General features: G+C 32.5%; 1 protein-coding gene across 1 annotated transcript; it reads left to right on the top strand.

Moving 5' to 3' along the window:
• The first annotated feature begins 1682 nt into the window (after positions 1 to 1682).
• Positions 1683 to 15180, top strand: LOC123526678 (fucolectin-5-like). Its single transcript, XM_045305924.2, has 4 exons — positions 1683 to 4265; positions 5055 to 5265; positions 11471 to 11662; positions 15080 to 15180. Exons 1-4 carry the CDS (start codon positions 4260 to 4262, stop codon positions 15178 to 15180), a joined length of 510 nt encoding a protein of 169 aa, XP_045161859.2. The 5' UTR covers positions 1683 to 4259.
• The last annotated feature ends 1680 nt before the right edge of the window (positions 15181 to 16860 follow it).

Here is a 16860-nt window from a genome sequence, read left to right as displayed (position 1 = left end):
TCTTTTAGAATTGTTTATTTGCCATTATCAATATAATTAGGTTTTATGCAATCATATAATTTTAGTATTATGAAAGTGACAAGGATATATCAATGAAGTTCATATTTGAAAATAGAAATAATTAATATACTTAGTAATATACTAATATTAATATACTTAGTTGGTGTAAACTTTTATGTGTATTAACTGTGCTATTCATTGGGTTGAAACAGCAATAACTTACATACGTAACTTAGATATGTGTACAGCTAAACACGGTGAAACTTTGTACTACCACTTTAAACCAGGAAGATTGTTTTAAATACTGGTACCGGACTGTTACTTTATGACATTTGATTATGAATTTAAGTCTACTTAAACAATAATAATACAAGTATTTATTATGTGAAAGCACATTAGATCAGGATTTTTGTGACCTGAAACTAAATATTAAAGGATATTTTTGTGATTTGTATTTGATTTCTTAAAACTTAACTGTTATAAAATGTACAGTTCAGTTCTAGCATACTGCAGGAAAATATGGAAATATTGTATTTTCTTCAAGAAAATAAGTAAGCATTACACGTCGCTTTTTTACTTAACAACTAATGAAATGATTCAACTAACATATTAATTGAATATGTAAGTTTCAGAAAAAATACAAATGTAACACTAGCATCTGAAACTATACATCTTATATTTATATCAAAAAGATCTAAGTCTGCTTGATATCCGTTCTCACTAATCCATCGGATAAAATTATAAAAGAGGACACCACAAAGTAGTTCCGGCCCGTCTCGACAAGTCAGTTTTGCTGTATGATTTTTAATCAAAAGCAACAAAAAATCCGGAGCAGTCGAATCTCATTTCTTTTACCTTTTCCGTGTAAGCAATGATGCAATTTGCTTTAGCAAGCGAGAACATGTGTCGTTGAGTAGCCGGAAGGAATTGCATTTCTGCGTTTATAATTACGTATTCCAGCCTGTAGATATTTTTGCTTCTCCTGAACTGTATTAGTATAGGTGGAAAGACCGGCGTCCGGAGTCGACCGTTCTGCGTTCTGTGTCAACATTTTTACTTAATCATTTTCTCCTTTTAAACTTTTGGTCATAAATACAACAGGCTTGGCCAGTAGCATCCTGGTATAGATCTCTATCAAGGTTGTTCAAATTAATCATCTTGTCCCCTTTTAAGGGCTGCTAGAGTTATAAGTAGCAAAAAGCCTTTACTCAACTTCTTCTCATGTACTGCTGGATGGATCTTTATCATATTTGGTTTGTTGCATCTCTCAAATTTGATCATATTGGGCAATTGGTTCCTTTTAGGAATCACTTGAATTAAATTAGAAAGACTTTGTAAACGACTCATTCTTATGAATCACCGGATGAATCTTCAGTAAACATTGCCTGTAGGCATTTATAAGGTCCTCTCTTAATTTTGTTAAAATGGAAGCAGTCGGCTCTTTTAAGGTACGCTAAGGCTAAAACTGAAAAAAAAAAACAACAAAAAAAAAAAAAAACAAAAAAAAAAACAACAAAATTTAAACAACTTTGTTTCATAAACCGCTCTATGGACCTACATTTAACCTTATCTATAGCATCATTTTAAGGGTCTCTCCGCAATTTGTTCAAGTAGATGCGATTATCCCCTTGTAGGGGCCACTATCGCTAAAAATAGCAATATATAAAAAGATCATTTCTTCAAACGGGGCTCCTTGGCCCTTCTAAGGGCTACTAGTACTAAAATCAGAGACGCTCTAAAATGACATCTTCCTGAACTGTTTAATGTATTACAATCAACCTTGATTTGTATCATCTTTATAAGATCCTTTACCAACTTTGTTCAATCACTGAGCCCCAATAAAGGGCTGCTAGACTTAGAAATAGATATATATTTAAAAACCTGATCCTCGTCAACCGCTTGATGGATCTTCATCAAACTTTTGTAACTTTATTATATGATCTTTTCTCAAGTTTATTCATATAGGGCATTTGGCCGCTATTAGGGGCCGCTAGAACTTAAAGTAGAGACGCCTTGAAAAGACTAATTTTCGTGAACAGTTTGATGGATGGTAATCAAATTTGGTCTGTAACGTCAATATACGGTCTTATGTCAAATCATTTAACGGTTTTGTTTATTTCTTGCGGTCCCTGAAAGGGCAAAACACCACCACTGATTAATTCTGAGATACAACCGTGCAATGATGGAACAAAGCAAGTTTGATGAAGAGCCATTAAGCAGTTCAAGCGAGTAAGTCTTTTAAAGGTATTTCTGTTTTAAGCTATAGTGGCATTTATTAGCAACACCTAATAAAATATTTTGTTTACTGTAAGTAAAGATATCACACAAGGTAGTTTTTTTCACCATGTAGAATTTAACTATATCCGCATTTTTTAAAACTTCAGAATATACTTCAAACTGAAAATATCTCGAGAAAAAATAGTAATGTTGTCGTTTTGAAATTTTACTCACAGGTTCCATTTATTTATATTATTTATTTTTCGTTTCCAAATTTTACTCATTAAGGACGTAGATCGCATTTTTGCGTTCGTTTCAACTCTTATCGAGTAACGCATGTCGTTCAATCTAGCAATTTCTACCAATGAAAATATTTTACAGAAAAGACTAATTATACCCGGAAACAATCGAAACAATCAAAATATTATTTGAACGTGTATTTTCAATCTAATCATCACTAAATATCTGAATTAGAAAGTTGTTTCTAGATATTGCATGTTTATCTTCACTTTCTATTATACTACAGTGTTTTTCCATTTCAGTAGTTTTAATTCTGTTACATAAAATATAATTCTTTTCTTGCATAATGCCATTGGTTTTAAATTTTAGCAATAGAAGAATAAATATAAAACTATCAAATGATGGTTGTTTTTCTATGTCCATTTCTACTTGAATACCGCAGTTTTCCATATTTATGTGGATTCATTTGGCCTGTAAAATGTTTTTGCATATTAAAATATTAGTAAATTTTACATCATTGAATAGATCATAAATTCCCCTATCAGTTTGTAAAGTTTCAGTCTTCTTGATCATTAGAACGTGTCAAAAAGTTACAGTAAACAGATGTATGTCCGTAATATTGATCAAAGAATCCAGAGATCTTATCGATTATTGATTATCGATGAAAACCCACATACAGAGCAGATATTAAATGGATTAGTGGCTTAGGAATGTACTGGAAAATTGATAACAGTAATTAAGTGGAGATATGGTTCCTGGTATTAATGAGTTAAACGAAAATATCACGACCAACACGTCGATTTTTAAATGCGAGTTAACTGAGTCTAAACTGTCTTTTATATCATGTAAAATACAAGGTATTGAAGAACGTTTCGGAACTGTAAAAAACAACGCATTTTTAATGCATTATTCAGACAGTTAATTGAAACTGATATCAATGCAATATCAATGCAAAATAAGTCAATTTTAATCGTTTTTCATTGATAACTTAGAATAACCTCATAAATTTTCCCATTATCTAAATATTGCATACAGATGTGTAAAATAGAAAAATACCAAACATATTCATCTGTAAACAAAACGTGTCCAATACATTGAAAATTAAAATGAAAATTGCATTTAATATACATCATAATTTTGAAATAAACAAAGTTGGATCGACCAACATATTTTTACACGCCCGAAGGGACGTATTATGTTATACCCCATGTGTCCGTCCGTCCGTCCGTCTGTTAGCAACTTAGTGTACGCGTTGTAACTCTTGAACGCCTTAAAGGATTTCAAAGAAACTTGGCACAAAATATCACCCCACTGAGACTACGTGCAGAGCGCATGTTTCGGTTGACTTGCTTCAAAGTTAAGGTCACACTTAGTGGTCAACGTTCAAATATGACTTTGCTTTTTATTATTGGCCCTAGGGGAAAACCGAGACCACTTTCTATGGTACAACATGGATGATACCTCCAATTTGTAGGTGTATTTTGACCTGGTAAGGATTTCTTTTGGAATTTCATTCCTTTGTTGTTCCTGTCTTTGGGCTTCTACAGTCAAGGTCTATAAATTTTTCTCCCATCCTCTGATGTAACCATTCGGGCGTATATTATCCCGCTTGGTGGAGCTCATGTTTGAATTAAAACGACGCCAACATAAAATACATATATTAATAACTGGTATTGTCTCCTTTCTTATCAACAGTAAAAAGGAGCAAGAGACCATTAACTACCCGACATCATCAAAATAAACTGAAAAAAGAATGATTGTTTCTTCAGCTGTATTTATCGTTATCTGTGTTGCTGCAGTAAATGCAAGTAAGAGTCTGCTTTTTATTTATTTTTATAAGAAGTTCGTTCTTTTAAATCAAATGATCTTATGCATTTTTTCATTGTTATGTTCTACAATACTGTAAACCTAGAAATGTTTTCGCGCTTTTTAAATATATATTAAGCACCTTTCGCGGGTAGTATATTTCCGTGAAATTAAGTAGCCGCAAAAAACTCTGTTCTAACAAAAACGCGAAAGATTCTAGCTTCAACTTATATAGATCGCTATAAAATGGTTCTGTGCTTACACATACCTTGTTGTTATTAATTCATATTCTAGTACCGTAATTGTATAACATGAGTGCACAAATCCACATTATTTCAATTGATTTACAATTTACTTATTTATGAAGCAGCAGCATTTTCAATATCGATCCGTAAAGCAAAAAGGGGATAAAAACAAAAACAATATCCATCTATCGAACGACATATACATGCAATTTGCAGTCCGCAGCCAGTACGATATATTATTTGTAAGTACAATATTGTGTCTATTTAAGTGTGGATTAATCGCCTATTTGAATGGCAATCAAATGACAGTGTAATAACAGCAATGTACCGACTGTAAAAAATTAGAGATGTGAATTACCGTTGCTACGGATGAAAAGGATTAGGGTGCATTTATAATTTAAAGGTACAATAAAACTGAATGTTTTCGAGAATACTATAAATGCAACTATGCAGTGATACTTACCTTCTTACGATTCTCTGGCCGAAGGAAACACGGCTTAGTTGTAATAATTGGTTCAAATGTATAAATCCTTTTCTCATTTTTAGGGTCAGAGCTGGTTTCTTTCCAAAAGGATGCTTATCAATCTAGTCTCTTTGACCAAACTAAAGGTCAAAGAAAGGGCAGTCGATGGAAAAACGTCGTCTCCTAGCTCATGTTTTCATACTAAGTCCGCCGCGATCAACTGGTGGTACGTCGATTTGGAACAGATCTACCCAATTTCCCTTATAGAACTGTATAACAGATTAGACTGTTGTTGTAAGTAAAGATTTGCATCACTTGATAGAATACTTTAAAAGAAATACATGAGCTCTTTCTGAAAATATCATTATCTCGCACATCTGACTCTTATGACTGTTGAGATGAGCCTAAATGTCAGTATGAAGCAAGAATATACATTGGTTACAGATTACTATATCTCAAGTGTCGTTGTAAATCTAATGTAAGTATCAATTTAATTGTTTCCTTGTATTGTTGGTTTAAAAGACTTTGTTTATACATTTAAACGGCATTTAGCTCCATTGCAGTTTTTACCCCTTATCTGCTTTTAAACAGAAAATCAACGTTTGTTTAAAATATCCTTTATACCATTTTGAAGTATTGTTAGAAATATGAATTTTAAATTTTTATATAAGCATTTAACAAAACTTCAAACGCAATACTTGATATTTTGCATATCTTAAGAATAACTAGAGGAACATTTTTGAAATCCGCATATTGTTAAAACAGTATACTGAGCAGGGGCGTAGCGTGATCAATTTAGATGTTACTCATGGGGTGAATGTTGGAGGAGGAATCCCCTCCTCCGGCGGGATCCGGGGAGCCTCCCCAGTGGAAATTTCAGAGCAAAAAAATGGAAATGGTGGCTTTTTGTGACTTTTCTGACCAAAACTATGATTCTTCAGTGTAGAAAAAAAATATTCACAAACGGCTCGGAATGTAAATAAAGGTCTATGTAAAATGATGAACGTTAAACTAGGCTGTCTATTCATTCAGGACGAAATTTGTAATATTCACAAATAAAGCAACATGAGTTCTTTTTCCAAACCACTTTGTTGTTCACAAAATTTGCATTTACTATACATTTTACAGATCAGCTCACGCGGAAAACCCATTCTACGCGATCCTCGGAGGATGGCCAAAACGAGTACCAAGGCTCCGACTCGAAGTTTCTTCGAGTCAGCCATTTTCCGTCAAGGAATTTCGCTATCTGACTCCGAAGATATATGCGAAGTCACCCGAAGGAAATCCTCGAGGTGACCCGAGATGAAATCCAATTAGCGGAATACACACCTACATTTGTATATTGGTTTCTTTTGTTTCCGAGTCACTTGACGGAATTCCTTCGAGTGACTCGGAGACGAATAATTAATTACCTATATAAATTTAAATGAGCCTTCGAGTTACTTCGAGGACATATTTCAGATTACTCGGAGCAGGGTGATTATATTTTACATAGCGATACGCGAAATAACACAGTATTTGTAAATAAAAATAATAATGAATTGTAAATAAAATAATACTGAAGTATTTTTATCTTACTTTAAAATAAACCAAATTTTTCTGTTTACTTATGATATTTTATTACTTTTTAAGTGGATACGGCAGTAGTATTTTATCCTATTTATAATTCCTTCCAAAAAATAAAAGAAAGACCATTTTCATGATGAAAATTAATCATTTCTCCTATAATTTTCATTAACTGATAAAAGTCACTTTTCAATCACGGCTATTATCTTAACGTTTATCTAGTACCATATAGTTTCTAATTTAGTCCATTTTACATCACTTTATTTCTAAATTTAATTTGCACTGTCAGAAACTATTTCAATATTACATTTAACAAATCACTATTAAATCTTATTCGCATGCATTTCAGTATCATATTAAACAATTTACTTTTAGCGGGCGTTATTTTTAAAGTGTATCTAGTTATAAATTATTTTTAATTTAGTGCATAAATGATAAATAATTACACGATTTGTTTTCCTAAATTTAATTCGCAAAGTCAGAAATTATTTAAATATAAAAATTTAACAAATCACTTTCCTTTAACGGCGTGATTTCAAAGTTTGTTTAATTTCGTATGATTAATAATTCAGTTTATTATACATAAATATACTTCTTAATCTAATTCGCATGGTCAGAAACTATTTCAATATCAAAATTCACAACAGTTTCATACATTCAAATAAAAAAAGAACTAAAGAAAAACAAGCAAATTATGTAAAAACAATCCGTCCAAGTAAGGAAATACTGCCTCGAAGTTTCGTCAAATCATCTCGCGGCACTCGAAATGACCAATTTATTGTTTATTACAGACTCGGAGTCGCGCGGAGTGGCCATAAAATACCGGAAATCATTAAGTGTTACCTGTATATATTCGACTCGGAGTTCCGTCAAGTAATTTCTCGGAGTGACTCGACGAAATTCTGCTAAAGTAATAAAACTATAACAGTCGGTACTCCGAGTCAGAATTAGGCAGTACTCGGAGAAATTCCTCGCTATGCAAGGTTTTTCCTTCGAGGAAAAACGGAAAGTGGGTTTTCCGCGTGAGCTGATCTGTATATGGAAAGACAAACGTGTTAATTTTCGTATAAACAACATTGGAGTAATAATATCGATGACGGCCCTTTCGCGTAATCTGACGTCTTTCACCATAAACATTAACAAAATGGCCTTGTTGCAAAAGTTCTTTCAAACTGGACCCCAAAACTTAAAAAAAATCTTAACTATACAAATACTTATTTTTACTTACGTCAAAAAGATCACAATTGAATCGACACGACCGTATGAATTTTCACTAGAGTTAGAAATATTTGAAAAAAAAACCAACCAAAAAAAAAAAAAAAACAACAGGAACTGTATTTTAATCGGAAGGCGAATTATATGTGAACGTGGGCGGGTCTTACTGACTGTTCTGTAATAAAATGACGAAAATATCGATATCTTGACATTCATTTTGATTTTCTGATACTCCTAGAAAGCAAGTCAGTATACAATTTACGCCTTTTTCTTAGGTTGATATCAGGATTTATCAACCCGAAAAGAGTTATATTCACCGAGCCGATCAGAGAAACAATAGAATACAGTTATGTAATAATTATTTTTGTAGAAAGCTGTCGTAAAATGAAAATATAAGAATTGAATGCTATATTTGTCCGTTAATACGGGAGTGAACTTAACTGGAAGGCTTCTTGCGAAACATGCGAGAATCTCTAGCGCGATTCATGAATTTGCAAGAAGTTTCATCGTGGTTTATACCCGTATAAACGCAAAGAAAATAGCATTCAATTCTTAAATAAAGTACACATGTGTGCATACGCGTTACAACGGAATATATGCAAATAACCTTGCAGCAAATACTTTAAAATGCCTAGGAACTGATCAGACTGCTGAGAACAAATTTTGACTAATGCACAATTTCAAAACAGAAAAAAAATGATGAAGCTGTTTCAAAAGATTCTTCAAGTAAATTTACGGTAAATTCTCTTTTAAATATTGCAAGAAAATGTTGTAAGCATTATATTGATGTCTAGACCAAGGTAATTACTACACGTTATTGTTTGCCATCTGTTGCATGTTTATAATATCACAATTGTCCTTTCCATGCACATTTCTTTTCAAAACTTACAATTTCCGTGAAATGTATATCTACATTCTTGGAAACAATCAAGTACATAATGATACAGAGACAAACGTCTTGTGACAGGTGTTTAGGCTGAAATCTAAAATCTGAATTCACGAAAGGATAATAAAGGAAATGTGTAGACGACATTAGTAATTAAATATGTGCTGGTTATGAATATTTATTACAAACGTATACCCTAGGTTTAAAGAAATCGAGGTATTACCTTATATCAAAGGTATTTAGGAGTAGAATGTATCATTATTTTGTGCGTTAAATAATTTTGATTAATGTATTTTTTTCGGCAATAAATTTTGTGAAATGTGTATCAGGACTGGTGTTGAAACTTGGTTTCTTTATACTACCTCTTCCACGACGGAGTGGAGTAGGGTGCCTCGAAAAGTATGTTTTCCATGTAGAAATTAATGAATTGATAGATTATATGGCTAGTGATGAACAATAATTGCCATTACGAATTTTTTTCTTGGTCAATATCATCTTTATTATATATGCATCTGAAATCATATATGTATCTAGAATTTTAAATGTATTTAGAGTTAAATATGTATTTACAAGAACAATTGTAAGTGGAGCAAGAAATAAACAAAATTTAGAAATTTTAATACAAATGTTGATAAAAGAGCAACAGCAGTCTGCCGCCACAAACATTATAACAAAGTTAAGGACCAAGACAACAGCATACATTTGCTATGACATTTTCCCTACCCCCATACCCACTCCTGATCAGATTTTTGTATTGCTTCTACGGAATTCTCAACCTTTTGTTTAATTTTGAATTTTAAATTTTACTCAGCCGAGTAACTGAGTATGCCACCCTTCGCGATTAATGCTTGTAAGATAATTAAGTATAATAACTATTACTTGTTTGCTATTTGATCACTGACGACTGAACGGTACTAAGCAGAATTTACACATTTTCAGTCCAGTGTAATGTAACACAAGGTAATTTGATTTTAGTAATGTAGAAATATCTCTATTGCCGATATGACAAAAGGTGGGCAACAAGTGTATAATGTATATTCAGTTTCAGTGTCTTTATTACCAAAAGTATTCATCAATTCCTTGTCTGTTTCTGTATGTTTGCAATGATATAATAGTTTGTTGTTTTTTTAAAATAATTTTTATCTAAGGTGGTTGTTGTTTTACAAAAGTGAATTAAAAACCAAAAAAAGGAATCATAGGTAATCAATATTTATGCGTTTAGTATAAAACTAAAAATATAATTATTTATGGATATTTGTTCCAGATGTACTTACTGTGTAATAAGTTTGGTGTTGATTTCCGAAAAAGGAATGGGATAGTCATGCCTACAATAAGATGACAGATCATTTTACCTTTAACGAGATGCAGAATGAGTTACAAATTTAATACAACGACATAGTAACAACACCATACACGGCAAACATAAATCCTTAACAAATGCACAACAATCCCTAACAGATGCTTATAAAACTTACATATAAATACACCAATAAAAGTAACATAATAAAGTTGGTTTAAATATTAGCATAAATTAACTTTACAAAGCAGTATCTGGAATTTTGGTTGGAATAAAAGTTCTATACCCACTACCATATGAAAGAAATGTGGCAAATAACAATGTCTACAATATAATAAATCAATATTTGAAATAAAATAAAAGATAAAATTATTACTCACGAAAAAGGTATTCTTCTCTCTGGCGCATTCATCAAACTGAACATGAAAGGAATTTTCCACGTGACGTCCGACACAAATTGCTTTCTTCTCTGCCTTTTGATTTCTTTCCGGCTTCTTTTTTTTTCTAGTGAAATTTATTTTTCTCGTTTGTGCTGTTAAATGTGATGCCAATAATATTGGCCAGATCGGATATTAAAAATAAAAATTCGAAATTTTGCAAATCATTATTTACGACATACACTGCACTGCACTCACAAAAAGCCATCACAAATACTCCACGCCTATGGGCTCGGAGAATAAGCCACTAAAAGAGAACCCGAAGATCAATTGACCGCAATACAAAAAATGTTAGACATCACTAATTATATGTTGTTGAATGGGTATATTTACGCCGATAATTTTCAATTCCATCATTCATAAGTTAAAATACACATGTAACAAAATCATTTTTGATTTTGCATCGAGAAATACAATCTTTATTCCACTGACGTGCTCCTGCTTTCATGGATTATCCCAACAGCAGAACGCATAAAAAATGATTACCTAAAACTGAACAGGTGCGCAATAGTATCAAGTTTGCATGAGGGAGTTTTCTAGCTGTTGATGAGTGTAAGATTTAAGACTGATCGACTGCAGAGGACACTTTTAACCAAATAGTGGCTAGTACCAAAATAAAATCTGGAAAGTAGATCCTTCGGAAGCACCGAGAACAAGGCAAACAGTGAAAATTGCAGACTCGGTTTGATTGAGTGTGTTCATGAACAGTAATGGAAAATGCAACACTGACCACGCCCCTTAGCACCGGCTTAAGCAGTATTTAATCTTCAAATCTAAATGAGTTGAAATCAGTGATTCCGAAGGACCAGAAAATACAACAACACTGAGATAAAGTCGGTGCGACTTTCAAGTTGCACACATTATGGACTTCTTATTCTATAGTAGCTTTATTGTAACTGCCAGGACTACTCAATGAATTTTTGTCGGTTATGTTATTGTTGCTAAGTTTTATCTAAATAAAATGATCACATATAGTAATCAGAGTCTATTTAATTTTGATTTATATATGTCAATATTTGACAGAAATATCAACAAAAACCTAACGTGGAGTTGAAAAGCTGTTAAATATATATTTTATTTTTGTCATTGCTTGTCTAGCGAATCGAGCCAGAAACATTACAGTACTTGTGGGAGATTCCTTAAATAGTTTGACACAAGTTGCGCATTATAGTGGCCAGATTGAGGATCAACAGGGTGTTTTCTTGTCATCGACTGTTGACGGGAGATATGTTAAAGTTATCCAGAAGGCAAATGATTATTTTCACCTTTGTGAAGTCAAAGTATGGGCATGTAAGTATTGTAACACTGGCATTGAAAATTACAGTATCGTAGCTCGGATTTAGGAAAAATACTTTACATCAAAGTAAAATTCCGTGAAACGAAACTCTAAGTATTTCTGTTCATCAACTTTTCTGCAGTCAATTGGTATACGTGCATAACGAAAGCTTTTAATCGTATCTATGGGCAGCATAGAGACGGCAATATTTCAAATACCTATTATCTCTTCATTTTTATCATTAATAATAGAATAAAAAAATTTAGCCAGTCTTTTATTATTTCTTTTCGTTCATATTTATAACAAAATAAAATCCACATTCATGTTATTGTTGAAATTCATATCCCAACTAATTAGCCCACAAACGTTTTGTACACGGAATTGTAAAATTTTACAGAATTCAATATGCGGTAGGAAACGTTCATTTTGAGACAACCATCTCATGAGTACTAAAGATTAGTGTCTGTTGTTAAAAAAACACTTTTCATCAAAACTATGTATTTAATTGCTTGCTAAGGCAATGTATCAATTGAAGGGGTCCGTGCAAAAGGTACCTATCTCCACTTTTGGTCAAATGGAGTTAGGGCATTTGTGGCATAGAAAATAACATTCCCCACCTGATTAACTCCCCAAGCAGCGTATTCTTCTGCATAAGAGTGAGAAAAAAGTATTTTACGTATGTAACATTAGGTATAACTCCACAATGGTTTAAAATCAAAGAGTTCAGGGCTTTGATGGCTGTTTCGGATAATAAAAAGACCACATTCAAGCGTAATGTAAATAGACTATATCAATAAGTTTAAAAGTCATCAGGTATGTAAAATTAATATATTTCATTGATATATTTAGGCAAAAAATGATTCGCAAATCATGGTTTAAGTGCAACAGTGGTCCTAACTCAATTGACTTAGAACCTTTGTTGCATATCTCCATGGACTTAGAACCCTTGTTGCATTAACATAGCCTGGGATTTTTTGTTATGAAAAGGATATAAATAGTGCAAAATACACGAAACTTTGTAACATAACTGTTTAAATAGTATACAATCTATTGCTGCAATTATTTTGGGAAAAATCACATTTCACCAAAACTTTTACAAAAATTCGTTTTTCCAACATTTTTACTAAATGGAGATAGGTACCTTTTCGCACGGACCTCTTCAATTTATTTGATTACTGTGCAATCATTTATGTTCGTGATAACTAGTTCTCGTTGATTTTGTGGATATGACGAACGATGAAACAGAATCTCTACGAACAAACATTTCCCATATATGTTGAATCGAAATTTGAAAGCCATGAATTTTTGTCAACCATGAAATCCGACGTCCATGAAATTTGTGTTCTTAATATAGACTTTAAATAGAAACATAGTGTCAGTTTCGTATGCAAGCCTTTCCATTGATCTAATTATTTATGTCTTATCCCAGTTGGTTGTCAGTCTAATTTTCATTTAATTAAAGGCGTATGAACTATAGGAATAGTGACGGGGTATGGAGAAGTGTAAAAGAAAGTATTGGCCAGCATATGCTTCCCCATTCCCCTAAAATTTGGAACCAAAATGTATGTTTTCATAAGAAACAAGATATGCATCTATGAACACACGATTCACATGCAAATATTTCAGCTTAGCAGCAAATTTTAATGGTCAATAGGTATCCTTTCAGTGATAGAAGGTCAAAATGATTTGACGTCATATACTGATTCTGAAATAATGTCGTGATGGGCCAGATTCCCCCATAAGTAACCCACTAGCATATTTTCTCGGGCCGTATACAATTAGTTGGAGTTGAAGTAAAAGATTAACACTAAAAGCCTTTGAAGCACTAGTGACCCAAACCACTGGCACCAGAACAGAAAGAAAATGTCTCTGTACATGTTATACCCTACCCCTAGGTATTCTATAAGAACCATGGTCATGAACGGGAAAATATATTAACCCGTTTTAATCGTACATTTCTCAACTTAAACGCGCAGTTCGGTGAATGGGTACCTAGTATATTGAACAAGCGATAATTTATCTTCCATCGTGCACCAGTCACATTGTCTCAATATTTCATATTGCTGAGATTATCAACATATTTTATGCTTTCGTCAACGTTACAGAAAAAACATGCTTGACTTTCCCTAATGAACATCCGGTGTAGAGGTCACGGCAGTGTGCACATGTTTGGCGAAATGTAAAAAAAACAAAAACAGAATTAAAAAAAATCACAATTTTACACTAAAACTCGAAATGATGAATGAAATTCATCTTGTATATTATCTTTAATTTGAAATCGTACTTTGGTCTGCATCTGTTCTGTTTATTTTATTCATTTTGCACATTTATGCTGCATTTTCACATTTTAGCGAACACGTGTAGTAAAATGACGATTGACATACATTTTCACAACAGCAAATCAGAATAATTTTGTAATCCAGGACGGAACTTCACCAGGGAAGTTCAAGCAAGTTTTTTGTTTAACGTTGAAATAACTATAAACTTCCGGTTGTTTTTCTAACATAAGATGTATTGAAGAAATGTGACCGGTACACAATGGAAGATAAATTATCGCTTGTTTGATATCCATAGTACACATTTACCGAACTGCGTGTTTTAATTATGAAATGCGCGATTGAAACAGGTTAGTATATTTTCCCGTTCATGACCATGGTTCTTATAGAATACCTAGGGGTAGGGTATAACATGTACAGAGGCATTTTCTTTCTGTTCTGGTACCAGTGACCCAAACAATTAAGTTCTCAGTTTTGATAAAACTCAAAGCAAAAAATTAAGTTGAAGTCAGTTGAACATTTGCAGGTTGGAAGAACTTTAATAACTGTTGAAATCTTTTTATTTGGGTAAAGTAATAGGTAAATACTTACATATTATATGATAGAATAGTGATTTTCCAATTAAATTTGCACATTGTTGTGGTTTGCATAGTCATTTTTTTCATAAAATGTAAGATTTTTCAGCTTATCTAAAGCGAGGTACGCAACGTGGAAAGACGTTTACTTTCAATTGCCGTTTAATAAGACTATAAAATTAGAATAAATCATTTTAGTTTTGGTTAACAAACATTCTAATTATCCTCTTTTTGATATGTGCCTTCTGATATTCAATGTCATTTAAGACCTAGTGATAAATGGTTTGTCTTTTCAGCGCGCACCTCTTCCGTGCCCCGATTACTATAGAATATAGGTTAAAAAAGTCCATGTTATACAGCTCACGCTAAAAAAGTGAATTAAGGCCTACTTAAAAGAGCATTTGAAATGTCCTATCATGTTTTGTCAGTGACAATAAACGTTTCATTTGTTATTATATATTCAGGGAAACTTTATGAAAATCAGCAGAACATAAAAAACTGTATTATGATAAATGAATGAAATAAGGTAAGTATTGTTATTTATGATTGTATGATCTTTCTATTTTAAAAATTCTTTCAGATTACCCAGACGAGAATGATGGTGATTATTTACTATTAATTACTAGTAGTGACAGTATAGACAGTCTATTACTTGTGACTATTTCATTTTTCAATAAATAAATAAATAAATAAATATACTTGCATACTGTTTAGTGTTTTGTTTATCAGGATTGCCAACCCAGAAGTCGTTTTGGTAACGTAAATACAGGGCAATCATTCACTTTAGGAGGACTGTTTGGAAGTAGTTTCCTTAATATGTGACGGATTTAAAACAAGCATTGTCGAAGACCGGAAAACAACTGATTTTCTCCGCACACAACGTCTGCAAAAAATCTAAATACTCTTCTCATACACTTCCTCCAAGTGTTTTTATATAGACAAGATGCGTTTGTCATGTGCATACTTTCTCCCAAAACCATGTTTCTTTAAAGGAACCGACAATCAGTATAATTCTACAGCTAAAATATTACAGCGCATCGTTCAGTTGAAATCTGAAACCTTTTTGCAGATCATAATCATAACCACATGTATTTTTATGATATCGATTACATTAATGGTGTAATACACAGAAAATTAGAGATGTAGTTAGACCAGTTCATGTCACAGACAATAACGATCGTCTGAAATTGATAACATTCACGTTAACTAAGATATGAAATTTGTATTAAACAATGCATATCATTAACTTAGGAATGTTTTAATTCGTTTTCTGATATCATGAATTTCTGTTTTATTTGGCTAGAAACGCAAGATCCACAGATCATTTTTATTAACATTATGTTTTAGTTTTAAATGTTAATGATAAAAGATATTCATATGTTGTCTGGTTTTCATTTAGACATAAGCAATCATCCATTATTTAGGGCCAGTTACAGTTTTAATTACCAAAATAGTTGCATTTATGCATCAAAGTTGCCTGTTAATCTGCTATCATTAAAAATAAAGTTGATTTTTTTTATATCTTAAACGCGATGTTATTTGTACTTGTCCTGTTCTTTCATTATTCTACTTCATCACATGAAATAACGTAGCGGTGTGGTGATTCAGCAACTTCGGATCGTTTTAACACGGGGTAATCATGACTGAATGTCCATAACTAAGACACTGAAGAATATGCTCAAACTTGTTGAAGTATGAAAATCAAGCTAGGTAAGTATAAGTATAATGTTAATACGCCGCCAAAAGTAGTATGGAGTGATCAAACACAAACTGAGGACGAGTTTAAGACAGGATGTGGCTGTAAAAGAAATTGCTGGCATGTTTACCAAATTAAAGGTTGTTAAAGTGGGAACTGGAGTATATAAGCCACAAAGATTGGACTGAGGCATGCTTTTCTATTACTTTATGCATGCTTAACATCAGGGACCCTTTTTATTTTCTTTTTTAAAAAGAAATCGTAGAAAGAAATTTTCTGAAAATTGGCACATTTGTACATTTTGACTTTTTACAACAATTTTTTGCAAGGATGACTTTGAGAAAAAGTTTAAACTTGTCAGGAGAAATTTTGAATTTCCCTAGGAGGTGTGGCAAACAGACAATACTCTTACTGTTTGTAAACAAAGCCACGATAATGGGATTATAAATGTAGCAATGTGCTAACCAGATCACTTCGTTATTGAAAAGTATGTAGAATAAGTATTTGTGTACATTCTTATTCATTTAAAATGCAATATGCAGGTTTAACTCAGCACAATCTAACAGTTATAATAAAGCAATAGTAACATTCATGGAAATAATCAAAGCTATTAACAAGACAAAGTAATGACTTCTGTCGTCTGGTTTTTCTCAGTATGCATGTAC

Source organism: Mercenaria mercenaria, chromosome 14, assembly GCF_021730395.1.
Source record: "Mercenaria mercenaria strain notata chromosome 14, MADL_Memer_1, whole genome shotgun sequence".
Taxonomy (NCBI): Eukaryota; Metazoa; Mollusca; class Bivalvia; order Venerida; family Veneridae; genus Mercenaria; species Mercenaria mercenaria.
This window is presented reverse-complemented; position numbering and strand designations above follow the sequence as displayed.